This window comes from Lampetra fluviatilis, chromosome 36 (genome assembly GCF_964198595.1).
Source record: "Lampetra fluviatilis chromosome 36, kcLamFluv1.1, whole genome shotgun sequence".
NCBI lineage: Eukaryota > Metazoa > Chordata > Hyperoartia > Petromyzontiformes > Petromyzontidae > Lampetra > Lampetra fluviatilis.
In genome coordinates, this window is record NC_136310.1 from 846,564 (window position 1) to 863,764 (window position 17,201).

Sequence of the window (17,201 nt, forward strand, 5' to 3'; positions counted from 1 at the left end):
CGCAGGGAACGAAGAGGAATAACAAGAAGTAATAATGCACCACTCAAGACATCATTCACATGCAGTTTTCTCTTCGCTTCAGGTATTGAGAGCATCTTCTTTCAATGATACGTCCTGGGATGTTGTACCTCTGAGGTGGCAAGCCTAGCACCCTACCTATTGAGACTGGTCCTGCAACCAGGCTCAAGGCACGCTGAGCTAAGCAGCTCTTTTGTAAGGACGACCACGGCCCAAGACCATCGGCAGTGGCAACAGCTACAGGAACGTGACGGGGTGGAAATGTGAAAATAGGATCAAAAACGACATTTACACGACGCACACAAAACTTGCATTTCAACCAATTACATTTGGTAAAAAACTTCTTTATGCCATACAAGACGGGCTTGGTGGTGGGGAGCATCGAAGCACAGTACAATATATATTTCTGGACTGTCCCCTGCCGAGAGGCTGGCGACACATTCACCTGATTTGTGCCTCTTTGTATACGTTTATCCAAATGGTGTGATTATAACATCATCGATTTGAAAAAGCACTGGATTTTCTCGTAATTGTTAAGTGATTATTCAAGTGCGTCTGCTTCCTAGAATTAATCACTTGGACATAAGCGAGGTTGTCGTTGGCAGCGGTACGACAGCCGAGCCTTTGCAGCAGCACGAGATGCGGTGATAACCGTGTGTCCAACGGGGTGACCCCTTCCAGGAGGTCAAGACCTGATGACCTTACGAACCCAAACCTGACAACACACAGGAACAGACGGGCACTGTTGAGTTGCTCTGAGATGAGTTGTGTTCAGGCACAGCTATTAAGGTGATGGAATTCACTATTCATGCAATTTAACTTAAACATTTCATTATTTTGCACATGACATGTGGAATAGTGGTTGGAAGAATGTATCATTGGTAATATATAATTACAGTACATAAGTATATGAAAATTCATGATTAATTTCAGGCTAGTTGGGTAAACTCAATAAAAAAATGTTTTTATCGTGACACAGAAAATTACAACAGTTCATCCTCGATGCTTTGTAAGTGGAGCAGCCACACACAGCAACGAGGAAACGAGACGACTAACCTCATATCAGTTTAATTTAATTTTGATTGCCCAGTTGAGAATTCAAGTGACCAGGATAGAGTCGCATTTCCAAGAGTGGCCTGGGCCATCAGCCTGCCACCAGGAGGCCATGATTACAGTCGCATCATCCCAATTGAGAATTCACTTTCGAATGTGGCAAATGTGGACCGTGACGCCGGCACGCAATGGCCTACTCTCGCGAATAACGTCACGGGGATCTTTCACGTCCACCGTCAAGCAGATGGCGCAAATTATAACTGGGGCGGTGAACGTCCCATCTCATCACTAGACGGACCCGTTGCTGATCATCAAAAATGCCAGAGGACAACTTAACGAGCAGAAAACTGATACAGGATCCTTCATATAAACCTGGACTCGCTCCGAATGTCATGATACAAAGTCAGGAGATTTGTCGCTAGTCGGCTTGACAACAAGTTGCCGCTCGGGAAACCCAAAGGTCACAAGATGAAGTGACGATCGCAGAGTTGGCGACACTTGGAGCGAGAAGCAGCTACGGTCACAGCAGAAGCAGCAGCGCGTTGAGCCAGCATCTGCGGGGAATCGCTTCCTGACACGGCCACCGCCACGTGGCCTCCGCGTCGCGGGGACGCGAGACCTCACTCGTCGCGCTCATCCTCCGCGGGCCGCGTCTCCTCGTCCGAACCGCTCGTGGACACGTCCCCGTCGTGACCTCTTTCCCCGTCGTGACCTCCGCCCCCCGCTGCCTCCACGGGACCGACGATGACGACCCCAGAGGAGGAGGAGGAGGAGGCGGCGGCGGCGGAAGAGGGGGCGTTGTGGCCGCAGCGGCAGCCTTTGATGTGCCGTGCCAGGTGGTAGCGCGTGAGGAAGGCCTTGCAGCATCGCAGGCAGGTGAACTCACGGCGGCCCAAGTGGGTCTTGAGATGCTTGCGCATGTGGGTCGCGCGCCAGAACATCTTCCCGCACTCGGGGCACTTGACGGTGCGCTCCCTGTGCACGAACACGCGCGCGGGGGTGGGGGCGTGCGGGGGTGGGGGCGTGCGGGGGTGGGGGCGCGCGGAGTCACAGGGCAACCTCGGTGTGCGTGCATGACGCGCGCGTGACTGTACGTGTGTGTGTATTGTGTTTGAGTGGAGTGTACGTGTGTGCAACGCGTGTGTCATTTGTGGGAACGGTGGTGCAATGGTCAGTGCATAGCGCTAAGGATTTGGCGACCTGAGTTAAATTCTATCTGAACCGGTTCTAGACCACCTCCCAAGATCAATTCGATCTGAAGTGAGTACCTCATATAGTGTGTAAATATGTGGGGAGACAAAGACAGCCAGACAAAGCGAAAAGCGCGTGCGTGCGTCCCACCCTGCGTGCATGTGAGCGTCTCACCCCGCGTGCGTCTCACCCCGCGTGTGTGTGTGTGCGTCTCACCCCGCGTGTGTGCGTGTGTCCCACCCCGCGTGTGTGTGTGCGTCTCACCGCGCGTGTGTGCGTGTGTCCCACCCCGCGTGTGTGTGTGTGCGTCTCACCCCGCGTGTGTGCGTGTGTCCCACCCCGCGTGCGTGTGTGCGTCTCACCCCGCGTGCGTGTGTGTGTCTCACCCCGTGTGCGTGCGTGTGTCTCACCCCGTGTGCATGTACGAGTGCTGCTTGAGGTCGTGGCGCCGAGCGAACAGCTTGCCGCACGCGTCACAGCGCAGCGTCTTCGCGCCGCCCGCGTGCACCTGCGCGTGGGAGGTGAGGTGCGCCTTCTGCGTGAAGCTGCGGCCGCACACCTCACAGCTGAAGTTGCGTTGGCCTGAGGGCACGGGGAGGGGGCGCGCCGTGAGCCTCGCGTGCGGGAAACGCAGGTACGCGCGTACCCACGTGTGCCTGTGTGTGTGTGCGTAACCGTGTTACGTACGTAGCGCACGGCGGTTTAGTGAGCTGCGCTACGAACCCGGCCAGCCGAGTTCAATTCCCGCTCATGGTCAACATCGCTGACGAATATTTGAAAGGGTCCTGGGCCTTTCTTAGGTCGACTCAGCCTTAAATGTGTACTTGGTGTAGTGCGTGTAAAACGTCACGACCGGGGAGACAAAGGCAGCCGGGCGTGGTTTTGGCCACCCACCCCCTCGTCTGCTGTGCCGGCCTCAATAGGTGCTCGCTAACAACACTCGCCCCAACAGTCTGTTCTGGGCCATACGGAGAATCTCGTGTTTCGGTACCCGTGTGTATCCGCAGGTGGGTGCGCAGGTTGCTGGGGTCGCAGAATGTCTTTCCGCAGTACTGGCACGCGTGCGGACGCACGCCCATGTGGCCCAGCATGTGCAGCCTCAGCTTGGAGTTAGTGGGGAAGGCCCTGGAGCACACGGTGCAGGCCAGCAACTTTCTGCCGGGTCGCTCGTCGCTCGCCACCGTGCCGGCATCCACGTCCGCCGAGGCCTCCCCCGCCGTCACTACCACGGCCTCCCCCATGGCCGCCGCGCTCCCCGGCCCCACGTCTCCATTGCCAACGTCGGGGCACACTGCGGCGCTGGCGCGGACGTGCAGGCCGCCTTGCAGGCCGCCCTGCAGGCCGCCCACTGGAGAGAAGTCTTTGCCGCACTCCTCGTAGCGTGGGGAATGCAGCGACTCGGGCAGGGCTGCACACACACAAAGATAAAGATTCCCCGTATAGCCTTCAACAGATGGTGGGGCGAGTGCTCAATGCTCTTGACTCCCGAGTCCCCTCTTAGAAAAGCAGCGTGTGGATGGAGTGTGGGGGGCGTGTCTGGGGGGGGGGGGGGTGGTGGGGGTGCAAGGGAAGCTCACCCAGCTGGCGTGCGTAGTCCCTGCAGTAGTAGAAGCAGAGCGGTGAGAAGGGCGCCACATCACGGGATGTGCACAGGTACACCTTCCCCTCGTGCAGGTACGCCACCAGGTTCTGCTCCTCTGACGTCCTGGAAGCACGGGCGACACAGCCAACAGCCTTGACGCACGCACGTGCTCGTGCTCCTCGCGTACGGCGTCGGCATTCTGTTCTTGCGCTTGATGGCACCAGCGATGTGGTTCAGGAGCTTGATGCCAATGTCGAGGCCTGCTGGTCACGACGAGAGGGCTTCAGCAGAGAGAGTTCGTGTCGTTTTGCTGTTCCTCCTCCGTTGAAAGAGTGCAAACTATAGTGGTTTACTGTATGGTCCATCGTGTGGGTTTCAAGTTTCGATCGCAACACAAGCAATCGTCTTCAGGAGAAGAAATCCAGCAGGCGGACTGCGAAACGTCGTACTCAGATTGTAAATGTTGTGGCTTAGCTCTCAAACACACCGGTGTGCTGTAGTGACGAATTGGCACGTTCTGTTGACGTGACAACCCTTACTAGTTGGCTGTGTCGGGTGGTGGCGGGTTTTAACGACACACATATATTTACGCGATCTAACCCAAAATACCTCTTATTATGGATGATATTGGTCGCGGAAGCCTACGTGTTAAATAGACATGAACACACACGCGGGGCCCAAGTACCTGGCTCTCTGTACCAGGGAGAGCCAGTTCGACTCATCCTCGTCCTCCGTACAGACACAGAACTGCAGCTGCTCATCCCGAAAAATCTGTAGGTACAGCACAAGGCTCCGTCATTTCAACAAGGCAGCACACACGCAAGCAGCAGCATGGCTGCACACTCAGTTAAATAATGGAAGAAACCGGAGTATCCAGAGAAACCCACACGTAAGATGGGACAACACCCGACGGTCCCCACCGAGGGATTGTGTGCCACCAACACAATCGCTGCACGGCCATCTCCCGGCCAACTCACGGCCCCATTCGTGAATTTCGATGCCATTCCCTTGCCTCTAGCGCGCTGGACCGCGGGCGTGCGCGCGACTGAGTGCGATGATGGAGGTGCAGGAGGAGGGTCGGGCACCTTCCACACGTTGAGGCTGCCCATGTCCAGACGCGCCCACGCCTCCTGCTGCTGGGGCAGCACGTGCCGGCCCGTGAGCGGCCCGAAGCACGTGCGCACGGGCAGGGCCTGCAGCGTGCGCACGCCTGCAAACGCGCATGCACGCAGACACATACAAGCACGCACGCGCACAGACACACGAGACACAAACGTTTATACAAATACGTACGCACGCATACAAACCGGCAAGGGGTGTGGACGTACAGCGACAAAACCACACACGCGCACCGACACATGCAAAGATAACACAAAAAGTAAACAAATAAGACTCGCACGGGTATTTTAACCACGTCACCGCCCATCACTACCAAACACCAACCACATGAAATATTTTAACCACCACCTCCAGCCCGTGACCACCACCAGCCTCGGGTCCATCCTGGGACTGGTCGGTGTGTGGCCTCAGTGGCGCCGATGATGCCGTTGGTTTTTCTGCGTGGTCACCGAGTGCCATCGGTCCTGCATTTAAATTTTTTGATCTTTGTCTCCACCGTCGTTCTGGATTTTCGCCGCGCGCTTGAGATTAATTAGCTCGAGAGCACAGACGAAACGAGCCATGGACAAATTCCACAGGCAGGGGAGGACGGACGGAGCGCGTGCCGGACGGGGAAAAACCGCGGGCGCCACGCGGGCCACGAACCGGAGACGCCGCCGTCGTAGGCGAAGAGGAGCGCCAGCTGCTTGGGCAGGGAGAGGCGAGCGCGCGTCTCGATGGGCGAGTCGGGGATGAGCGTCAGCGGCCCGTGGGTCGGGCAGTCGTCCTCGAACGCGTCGTCGCACACGGGGCACCCTGGTGGCATGGGCGAGACGCTGACTCTGGACGGACGCCGCGGCCGTGACGAGGCGATTACGGTTAAACGTCACCTGTCTGGCTGTCGCCTATCCCCACGCTCGGTGCAGTATGCATGTATGACGGTGTGTCATCTTGTACAGATTTGAACAAATCCGACCTTTTCACACAGAGTTAGCGTCCTCCGGTTTTCCCTCCACATTTAAAAGCGTGACAAGAAGCCACTTTGTTGAGCTATCATTTGTTCTCAGGTCACTTCTGAAAAAGAGCGAAATAGCTCAGTGGGCCTTACTGCTGCATAGCTGCTCACTGCTAAAGCACAGGAAAGCATTTCCCCACGATTAGAGCAGTGTGCGCTTGGTGTCCAGTGACACAGTTCTGCCTGCAGCTCAGTCCCCAGCGAGTCGGATCTGCGGACGTTGCACGTTATTTTAAGCCGCTAAGGGTGGTACGTTAAACGTGACGCGCGCGACGTACTCACACACGGATCTGTCCTCGTGCGCCATCCCCTCGCGCTGCAGCACCGCGACGCGCATCTCCTCCCCCGGCCCCGCGAGGCGCACCGAGTTGGCGGGCGCCAGCGCCAGCCCCGCCGCGTGGCCGCCGCCCTCCGAGGAGGGGTCGGCGGAGCCGGCGAGCGGGGCGCGGCCGCCGTGGTGGAGCCCCGGGGGCAACTCCACGGGCTCCAGCACGATGGAGCTCACGGCCTGGAGCGCCTGCACCGCGCCGCATCTGTAACAACACGTACGCGCATGCACGCACATGGAACGCATAAGTATTCACATGCGCGCACATACACGGGTGCACACGCACGCACGCGCACGCACATGCACACAGAAGGGTAAAGATTCAGTTCAGCCTTCAGGACCACGAAGACACCCCCGTGCAGCCTTTAACAGTCTCTTGCATGAGTTGGGCAGGTTGCGTGCTAAAAGGTCAAAACAGCGTTGCTGACAACGTTAAAAGTGGAACGTTGTAGCTGTTAAGCAGAATGTGAAATGAAACCTTGGTGCCACCAACAACATCTTTGGTTGACATTGAGGGACCGCCTCTTCGCTCGGGCCCAACTCTGACGTAAAGAGAAGCAATTTGGGGGTCGTGGAAACGCAGTTATAGTTTACTGCAGACGCTGGCAGCATGTCAAACCTGTGTGGGGTTTGCTCAGCCACGCACCTGCTCACGACTGCCGCCTGCTGCTCATCGCGCTCCTCCTCGTCGTCATCGCCGTCGTCCTCGTCGTCTCGGCAGCTGTCCTGGTAGTCGCTGGCGTCGATGACGACCGGAAGCTCCAGGGAGGCGGAGTGTCCGCCTAGGCCCGGCGTGTCGGGGTCATGGGTCACACCCTCCATGGCGAGCGAGTCGGCGGCGGCGTCCATCGCCGCCCCGCAGCTCGGGGAGACCGGGCTCGGGGCCCTGCTCGATCTGACATGTGCACACACACACACAGTAGCGGACAAAGACACCTCGCACGGCCTTTAACAGACTTTGGGCAAATGCTGTTAGTGAGCACCTGAGAAAACGCGAATGGTGTACGAGGGGGTGGTGCGGCCTGGACAATGTGCAGGACCAGTTCAGACATCACTTGCCACTGATGTTAGCCGTGATTGGGAATGGAACTCAGGTTGCCCGATAGCGCAGCCCGGTCACCGCTCCTCACATGCATGAACAAACACATCCGCACCCCGCCGAAAAACACAGACACACATACGCGTATACACACACACGCGTATACACACACATGCATGCACGCGAACACCACAACACCACCTTAGATCCAATCGCCTGCTGCCACCAACCTTCCTAATTCACTCCGTTACAACGATCGAGACAACCCCCGAGCAGTGTAACCACACGCACCGCCGTGCAGCTCACCTGGAGACGCAGTCGATGGCGATGTGCGTCTCCACGTGGTGATGGTGGTGATGCAGCTGCGCGTGGTGGTGCTGGCCGTGGTGGTGGTGGTGGTGGTGCAAGTGGTGGTGGTGGTGGTGCAGCGGGAGGTGGTGGCTGTGCGGGTGGTGCGGGTGGCCGTGCGGCGAGTGGTGCCGATGGTGGTGGTGCTGCTGCGCTGCGGCGGCGTTGGCGTCGTCGGCCCGGTGGGGGCTGCCGGGCGGCGTCGGGCTCCGCTCGGCGGCCGCGTCGAGCTGGGCCTTGGCGGCCTCGAGGCCGAGCGAGTCGCCCGGGTGGTAGTGCTCCAGGCCGGCGGCCGCCGCCGCGGCCGCCGCGGCCGCCGCCACGCTGTGGGCCAAGGGCACGGCCGCGGCGCCGGCCTCCACGGTGCCGGGCCCCGGGTGCACGTACTGCGGTGGCGGCCGGTCCGCGAGGTAGGACAGGATCCCTGCAGCGAGCGGCCAGGGCGGCAGGTTTAAACGACTCGACGTGGATTCCGACGACGTTGGAGCGCGAGCGCACGGACAGACGGTGGGGGTATCACCCTCTGGTGCCACCCTCTCAATAGGCTCTACAGCACAAGCAATGACACACGCCTGCTTATTTGCTTTAGCTTTGTAACAGGTATAATATAACCGTGCGCTCTTTGTCAGCCTAGAGCACGGGTCGGCAAACAAAATAACAGGAAGAGTCATTTTTTTCAAATTCCGTAAGAAACTCAATATTTCAAGAGCAGAAATACCTGTGAATACGAGACGGTGGGTCCTTAATTAATCACGTCACAAAGCAGCCCTGAAAGAGCCACATACGGCTCCGGAGCCGCAGGTTGCTGACCTCTGCCCTAGAGAAATTATTTTGCTCACGATACAATGCGTAGAATTGTGCGTGTGAGAATCAATGATGTACAAAATGCGTATGAAAAATTGTGTACCCATGACCAGAACAGACCACTATAGAACCAAACATGATCGTAAAACAATGCATATGAGATGGAAAATATGAATCGTGGCAGTTCATAGACTCGCCGGGGAGCTCAACCTCAACAATTACGCCTTGAATGCGTTTGATTGGCTCAAGCCATTTTTTGTTCCGGAGAATGGGCACGTTGCCGAAACACTCCCAAGTGGCACCACCGACGGAGGGAGGGAGGCAGGGATGGAGGCGCACCAGGCAGGATGTGCCGGATGTAGCCGCTTTCCACGTGCGGGTACGGTGGCGGGAGCGGGTAGTTCCTGTCGGGGGGCACGTTGCACACGACGCCGCGGTCCCCCAGGCCCAGGGGCAGCACGAGCGAGAGGGCGGAGGAGAGCGAGCCGATGGCGGGCGGCAGGCTCGGGATGGACACCGCCATGCCTGCGCGGACGGCACGGCGTAACCAATGACCCGTCATCAGATCTTGTCACCACACCGCATACTTTCACTAAAGAGGAGGCCTTTCAAAGTAGGCGTACAACAATGAATCGCTGCATTGAATGTGACATACGGATCGTAAACACCGCCATCGAAAGTGGGCAAAAGAAGCTCGGAAAAGGAACACATGGATGAGAGAACGTACGCAAGCTAGAGATGTCATATGGACGGTTAAGAAAAGTGGGCCAGGATACATCACGGACGGGACGGTGACCGGTGGTTGAGGCTAACGGTGGAGAGGAGGGAACATGCCTGAGAGGACAACCGCCGCGGATTTGGAGCAAAGAAATCAGATCGTGCGGAGAAGTTTGTCGGATTGTTGCGTCGCGAGACACTGAGAGACAAAAATGCTTGGAGGCCTTCATTTAGCAGTAAATAGGTCATGGTTGATTATAATTGGTTAAAATTAAAGGTTTTGAATGACTGTATGCGTTACTTTCCCGTAAAAGAACGTGACCGACAGCGAGAACCACATCGGAGAGTCCATTGCGGAAAGCCAAGTGAACTTCGACCAACCACCACCACCAGGAGCAGCTCACCGCTGTGACGCGCGATCACTTCAACAGTGTCCCTGCCCTCAGCGAGGCTGGCCACGGCGACTGAGCGACAAACCACGTCGAGTGTCGAGGCCTGGAAGGTCTCACCCGTGGGCGTGATGGAGCTGTGCGACGGCGAGGCCAGGCCAAGGTGAGACCCCCCGCCTCCACCACCTCCCATCGGCTCCATCCCCGGAACGTTGAGGTTCATCTCGTTCATCATCCTGCGGCAACAGGAACGAGACGGCACCAGATTGAGTCAGCGGCAACCTTGGTCTACCTCACCGGCTGTTCCGTCACATCAGCACCGTGTCCAACCACCACACTGCAGGCCACAGCAACACACTCACACACTCACTCACCCATTCACTCACCACACTGCAGGTCACAGCAACACACTCACACACCCACTCACCCATTCACTCACCACACTGCAGGTCACAGCAACACACTCACACACTCACTCACCCATTCACTCACCACACTGCAGGTCACAGCAACACACTCACACACTCACTCACCCATTCACTCACCACACTGCAGGTCACAGCAACACACTCACACACCCACTCACCACACTGCAGGTCACAGCAACACACTCCCTCACACACACTGCAGGTCACAGCAACACACTCCCTCACACACTCACCACACTGCACATCAGAGTGCTTCTCTTTCTGCTACTTCCTCACACTGCTCCACTTTATATTTATGTCCCATCGTTTATTTTATTAAGCGCCGACAATAACCTGGCTCTACTCAAGAAACGTGCTGACAACTCGAATCTAGCACAACTTTGATATTGCTGTTTGTCGCTGGCCACTTGGCGTTTCGGGCCATCGTGACTTGATGTGCCCAGCTGCCCAAAGCTCTGGTCTAGAGGTATCGGAGTGGGTGACACGGAGCCGAGGGCCAGAGCAGGGGCCACGGAGCCCGGAGGAGGGAGGGCCGAGCGTGGACACGAGGTGGGAAGAGGGCCACACGACGGCCGGAGGGCCCAGAGGGGTCGAGAGAGCCAGGGGCGGCCCGAGGTCCATGGTGGCCTGCGCTCCCGTGATGTAATAAAGCGTTCGCTGCACGATAATGGCCGAAACATCATTTCAAGTGAGGTGAAGAATGAGACTCCAAGTGAGGTGAAGGAGACTCAAAGTGAATGCCGCAGAAGGGAAATGAGGACACAAGGCAAGGAAGTCGACATTGCCACCGGACTGTGCCACAGAAAGGCAACGGTGCCGTGGGTGACATCTGTGACAACTCGTGGAGATCTGTGAGAAATAAAATAACTCTACGGCTCATCGGATTCTTCCGGTATCGGCACACGATACATCACAGACGCCCCACGTCGCGTGCTGGTCGCACGGGGCCCAACGTGACAGCAGCAATCAGTGGGAGAGACTTCGCAATCTCGCAGCTCGTACCTGGGGGGGGGGGGGGGGCTCAGGTGCCCCCCTGCAGACAGGCGGGGGGCTCCAGGCAGCGGCGGGGGGCTGAATGAAGATCGTCGTCCTCGTACGATCCCCGTGTTGTCACCACGCCACGCACGGGTGTCACGGCATCGCCATCATCGCCTTCGTCATTCTAGAGTTGCCACTCCGCATTATCTTAAGTCGCCAACTCGTTCTAAAAGCGTTCTGCGCTCCGACTGAAGTGATGATTTTAATGTCTTAGTTTACAAGTGGGAATCGGTGAAAAACACGCGGATTGTGTGCACAGCACGTCTCGAATCGTCGTATGGAACAGTCGAGTGGAGTGCCGGCTCAGAGATGATGTGGTCAGCTCAGCCACAATGAAGCGATGGTGATGATGATGGTGAAACGATGTTAAGTAAGCGCAGTGGCGATATCGGTAGTAACGAGGGTTGTGTGATGTGGGTAGTGATGTGGATCGTGTGATGAGGGTCGTGTGATGAGGATCGTGTGATGTGGGTAGTGATGAGGGTTGCGTGATGAGGGTTGCGTGATGAGGGTTGCGTGATGAGGGTTGCGTGATGAGGGTTGCGTGATGAGGGTTGCGTGATGAGGGTTGCGTGATGAGGGTTGCGTGATGAGGGTTGCGTGATGAGGGTTGCGTGATGAGGGTTGCGTGATGAGGGTTGCGTGATGAGGGTTGCGTGATGAGGGTTGCGTGATGAGGGTTGCGTGATGAGGGTTGCGTGATGAGGGTTGCGTGATGTGGGTAGTGAGATGAGGATCGTGTGATGAGGATCGTGTGATGAGGATCGTGTGATGAGGATCGTGTGATGTGGGTAGTGATGAGGATCGTGTGATGTGGGTCGTGTGATGTGGGTCGTGTGATGTGGGTCGTGTGATGAGGATCGTGTGATGAGGATCGTGTGATGAGGATCGTGTGATGAGGATCGTGTGATGAGGATCGTGTGATGAGGATCGTGTGATGAGGATCGTGTGATGAGGATCGTGTGATGAGGATCGTGTGATGAGGATCGTGTGATGAGGATCGTGTGATGAGGATCGTGTGATGTGGGTAGTGATGTGGACTGTGTGATGAGGGTTGTGTGATTATGTTGATGTCAGCCGGGCCGCGTGTCCCCCCCCCTCCTCCTCCCGCCCCATCACTGCCGGGTCGCGCCGGGTTCCCTTTCCGCCCCGCGTCACCTCCTGCCGCTCTCCTCCATCACCCACCTCGCTCATCATCCTCCTCCTCCTCTCACGCTCTACCACCATTCCCTCTCCCCACCACCACCACCATCTCTCTCTCTCTCCGTCTCCCCGCGCAGCTGGCCATGGTCTCCCCGGTCCCGTAGAGAAGACGCCACGGGCCAGGGGCAACAGCAGGAGCAGCAGCAGCAGCAGCAGCCAGGGACCTGGCGTCTCCCCCCCCCCCACCAGGTTTCCACCACGGCCTCCGAGTTGTGATCAAGGTGAGCCCCGTAAACATTGCAGACGTTGCCCCAACGTTGGGGCCACGTTGGGCATGCGCTGGGCCAACAACGTCCTCGTGTTCACTGGGGGGAGGGACTTGAGCCCTGGGCAGTTGTGGCCCCCGTGTCTGCGTTGTACCCACGACGCTTTGTAAGGTCAAAGGTCAAGTTTCGTGACCCGTGACCTTACAGGGCAGCAGCCGTGGTCAATCCGCTGCTGGGTGAAGGTTTCCTCCCCCTCCCTCCCAAAGGCGCCACCACCTCGAGTCATCTGCGATGCGCAATAATCATCATCCACCGACTGAATATGATGGCAAGGTGACACTTTCACTTGGGCTTGGTCACGGACAACGTGTTTAAAATGTGGATAAGGCTGCACCTTGACACACAGTCATGTCTGTTGATAATTTGAACTCGGCATGGACGATGAACACGCATGTCGAGAAGGTGGCCTCATGCTCAGACGAGCGCGGTACGGCACTCACATCTCTGGTCCACAACTCTAACAATTTGTCGGCAATTACATCTTGCTATGGCGGGGCCCAGTCTGTCCACCAGGCAATAGTCGGGTTGCTTTCCACAGAGTGGTACCGATTTGACTGACGCCAGAGTAATGAAGAGGCTTTGTCAACTTCACCGCTCGCGCCTGTGAGACGCACACGTGACGAGCACAGTGCGGTAGTAAATAGAGACGCGTTCATTCATTGTTGTTGCCCTTCCCGCGATCAGGACGGTCGGATGCGCACGGTGAAGTTCAACATACATTGGTCACGGTGGGCAGGAGGAGGTGGCAGTGCAGTCAGTGGGGTTCGTGGCCCCCATTGCTGTGGACCGAGGGCTAACTTTGTTATTCCTTCCTGTGTGAAGCTGGCTTCCTCTCGGCGCTGTGGTTTCCTCCCACACGCAGCCAAATACCCATTAGTGGAAATGGCCAAACATCCCGATGTCCAGGATGTTTGGCCACCGAGGCTTTCCTGAGTAAATGAAGGACGTGGCTCTTCCTCCTGCGACATTGATGGTGGTGGTGTCCCAGCAGGACATGGCCGGCACCTCGAGGAGCGAGTCCGCGAGGGGTGCAGCGACGAGCGCCCCGCCGGTGGCGCGCTACCGCGCCGAGCGCGTCAGCGGACTCAAGCAGCTGCTCAGAGCCATCAAGCAGGAGGAGGAGGACGAGGATGAGGAGGACGAAGAGGGCGGGCAGGGTGACGATAACGAGGAGCAGCGGAGTTGCGAGGGTGAGAGGCAGTCCGCCGTGTGAGAGGGAGCGGCAGAGCGCTGCCGGTCACACCGCCGCGCAGGCTTCCGCGCTTGTGCTGCAGTTCCACGATGTCGGACGATTCGCTTCGTGTGCTGGGAGCTTCTTGAAGATCGATTCGGAATTAATTCGGTTCCGGCACGTGGAGCGAAACGTTGGACGGCATTCAAAACACGCGGTACCGCCCGAACACACGTTTCAAAGGTATAACGCCATCAGGAACGAAAATAAATGTGACATTTTACGTGAGGCTTGTACCAATATAAGGGGGTATCTGGCCCACTCTGCTATGCTTGCAAAATGGGCTCGAAGAGACGTTCATAGATGTGTTTTTCTCCACCAGGCAAAAAGTAAGTTACATCATGGGACCTCCTTTGCCAGTACCAAAATATGATAATAGGTTATCCCCTTTTTTCTGGCAACAAAATAGGTGTTAAGATTTTAAAACACCTATTATATTTTGGTACTGGCAAAGGACGTCCCATGATGTAGCTGCTCATCCCGAGCTCTCATCACTCTGATAGTGCTTATCTATGTGCAGTTTGCCTTTTGGCGTTCTCTGGTCGAACAAAGAAAGCCGTCTCTGGTGTGGACCAATCAGTTTCAAAGACAATGCATATATTATCAGAGTATGTTTTTTTTTGTTTGCATTCTGACCACAAGTATTGTGATTAATGCAGACATTATTCCCTGTAAAAGGTTTCAGTTTGGTGTTTTAACATCTTAACACCTGTTTTGTTGCCAGAAAAAAGGGGAAAACCTATTATCAAATAGTAAGTTGTCTGCTGGGCCCTACAGTCTACTCTTCCACTCACTTGCGTTCTCCTCCACCGCAATGCCTGGCTGAGTACGTCGCCCCCCCCCGTCCCCGCCACGTGAACGTTGTGTTGCTGTGCTCTGCTTCTGCTCGGCTTCTGTTTAGACTGCTGGAGTGCAGGAGATGCAGCAGATGACTCCAATTCCGGCGCCGAGAGCGACTCTGGCGAAGCGGCGGTGACCGAGGCGGCCGCGGCGGTGGTGGCCGTCGCTTCGAGCGCGTCGTCGCCAGTCCCGTCCCCGGCAGCCCCCTCCTCAGCCGAGGACTCTTCCTCGTCATCATCGTCGTCATCGGCGAGGGACTGCTCGTCCAGGGAGAGCTCGACCGAGCGCCGCTTGCCGAGCGGAGACGCCCCGGAGCGGGGAGAAGCCGCCCCTCCAACCGACCCGGTCCGGGAAGGCACTGGCGATGCTAACGACAAGGTTCCGCCCGAAGAGGAGGGGGCGCCGCAACCGACCGATCGGGACGAGTCGCGGGAAGCGGCGAGCGGCGTGCTCGACGAGAGCAAGAGGAAAGGTGGGAAGAAGCGACGCGGCAAAACCCGAGTGTCGCGAGCCGGCAAAGCCAAGGAGAAGCCGTACAGCTGCGAGCAGTGCGGCAAGGGCTTCAAGACGCTGAACTACTTCAACCACCACAAGGGGATGCACGGGGAGCAGCAGCAGCAGCCGTACAAGTGCGCGGTGTGCGGCCGCGCGTTCATGCAGTCATCGGCGTTCACCAAGCACATGCGGAAGCACAACGGCGAGAAGCCGTTCCTGTGCCTGCAGTGCGGCAAGAGCTTCGCCCAGTCGTCGTACCTGGCGCAGCACATGCGCATCCACACGGGCGACATGCCCTACGCCTGCGACGTGTGCGGGGAGAAGTTCAACTACTCGCTGTCGCTCAAGTTTCACAAGCTGAAGCACACGGGCGAGAAGCCCTACATGTGCGACGAGTGCGGCAAGACGTTCTCGCGCTCGGCCTACCTCTACATCCACCGACGGACGCACACGGGCGAGCGGCCGTACGCGTGCGGCGTGTGCGGGAAGCGCTTCACCCAGTACTCGTCCATGTCGCTGCATCGCAAGTCGCACTCGGACGAGAAGCCGTACATCTGTGAGGTGTGCGGCAAGGCCTTCGCCAACTCGGCCTACCTGGGGCAGCACCGCCGCATCCACACGGGCGAGAAGCCGCACGTGTGCAACAAGTGCGGCGTGGCGTTTTCCCACACGTCGCACCTGGCCCGCCACCGCACGGTGCACAGCGGCGTGAAGCCGCACGCGTGCCAGCAGTGCGGGAAGGCGTTCGCGCGAGCCTCCTACCTAACGCAGCACATGCGCATGCACACGGGCGAAAAGCCCTTCGTGTGTCCCGTTTGCGGCCGTGGGTTCTCGCAGTACGCGGGACTCAACTACCACAAGAAGACGCATTCCTCAAAATGACGGGGGGAGGGGGGGGTGGCAGCTTGGAATCTTGGGTTGGTCGATGCCAACCGCAGATGGACCCCTCCTGCCCGGATCCTGATTTAGTTGAACTGCTTACAGAACTCTGTGCGAGCTTTTTGCAAGGGTAGGGCGAGTTCAAGTTCGAGTTGATTTCGTGTCACTTGGGTGAGAACTCCAGTCTCATTTGCAAGGGTGACCTGGGTCACCACAGTAACAAAAGCAGAAACAAAACAAATGCACTGCCTCGCGGACCGTGCTCTTTATTCGAAGCAAGATAATCCCAAACGATGTTGGGAGCAGGGCAGCAGAAGAGAATGTGAGCTGCCGATGTGTGACATCGCCGCCAGAGTACGCTACGTCAACACGCTTGACTTAACGTAGAAGCGCATTCCTCCCATTAACAACGATACACACTCGTGTTTGACAGCCATGGACACACAGCCAAGGAATATATCTACCAGACAAAATAAAATCTCGTCAAAATTTTGCTCGCTTTTCAAAATTCCGGTCGGCTGAATAATCAAATCAATTGGTATATTTTTCCCACGTGAGAAGTTGATTTGATTGGCTCTGTCAGATACTGAAGGGTTATAGTTAGATATTGACATATCCACACGATCTAACCCGAAAGAAATGTATTATGAATAAAAATAAGTTCGTGTTTTTGGTTGACTTATGTTGTTTGCTTTGTTCAGTTGAATGTTTTTTGCTGCGTTTGGCAGCCCCGGATTGAATGTCAGTCTCACTGGGAGTGGATTGTCGGACACAATGGCACTCCTCTATGGTGGAACGGCAGCGAACTTATTTATAACACGCAGTGGTCTCGATGGCGCACGTGAAGCGCGGTGTTTTATGGGTAACGTGGGCGGAGTTGACGGGAGTGGTGCGGAGGGTTGCATCAAATGTGAGTTTAGTACCGAATGTGTCAATGCTCTGAAACGTCAGCATTAGTGTATACCTTCATTTTAAAACATGTAAATGTGAGCTTGGTATTTTATACATAATGTAAAAAGCTTGATCATGAAGATGTAACTTATTTAATATTAGCGTATACACTTACTGTATCTAATAATTGTGACAAAGTGTCAAGTAGTTCTCGAAATAAAACACACATCGGCTTGTATCATCGTCCTCCTTGCTGGGATACCGCGGGGCATTTCTCACCTTGACGCGTTTAATATTTGTACACGGCACGGTCGCAAGAGTCGTGGCGAGGAACGCGTCTCCCGCGGA

At 56.6% G+C, this 17,201-nt stretch overlaps 2 protein-coding genes across 2 annotated transcripts; one reads left to right on the forward strand and one right to left on the reverse strand.

Moving 5' to 3' along the window:
• Nucleotides 1-382: 382 nt before the first annotated feature.
• Nucleotides 383-11,936, reverse strand: LOC144945005 (PR domain zinc finger protein 4-like). Its single transcript, XM_078873158.1, has 13 exons — nt 11,013-11,936; nt 9,703-9,818; nt 8,816-9,001; nt 7,631-8,096; nt 6,932-7,180; nt 6,240-6,490; nt 5,609-5,758; nt 4,930-5,054; nt 4,530-4,615; nt 3,840-3,967; nt 3,254-3,670; nt 2,673-2,844; nt 383-2,046 (listed from the first exon to the last, which is right to left on the reverse strand). The coding sequence occupies exons 2-13, from the start codon at nt 9,815-9,817 to the stop codon at nt 1,692-1,694; spliced, it is 2,700 nt and encodes an 899-aa protein (XP_078729284.1). The 5' UTR covers nt 9,818; nt 11,013-11,936; the 3' UTR covers nt 383-1,691.
• On the forward strand, nt 11,355-17,059 carry LOC144945006 (uncharacterized). The gene is made up of 4 exons (XM_078873159.1): nt 11,355-11,418; nt 12,329-12,472; nt 13,509-13,707; nt 14,650-17,059. The coding sequence occupies exons 3-4, from the start codon at nt 13,512-13,514 to the stop codon at nt 15,963-15,965; spliced, it is 1,512 nt and encodes a 503-aa protein (XP_078729285.1). The 5' UTR covers nt 11,355-11,418; nt 12,329-12,472; nt 13,509-13,511; the 3' UTR covers nt 15,966-17,059.
• The last annotated feature ends 142 nt before the right edge of the window (nt 17,060-17,201 follow it).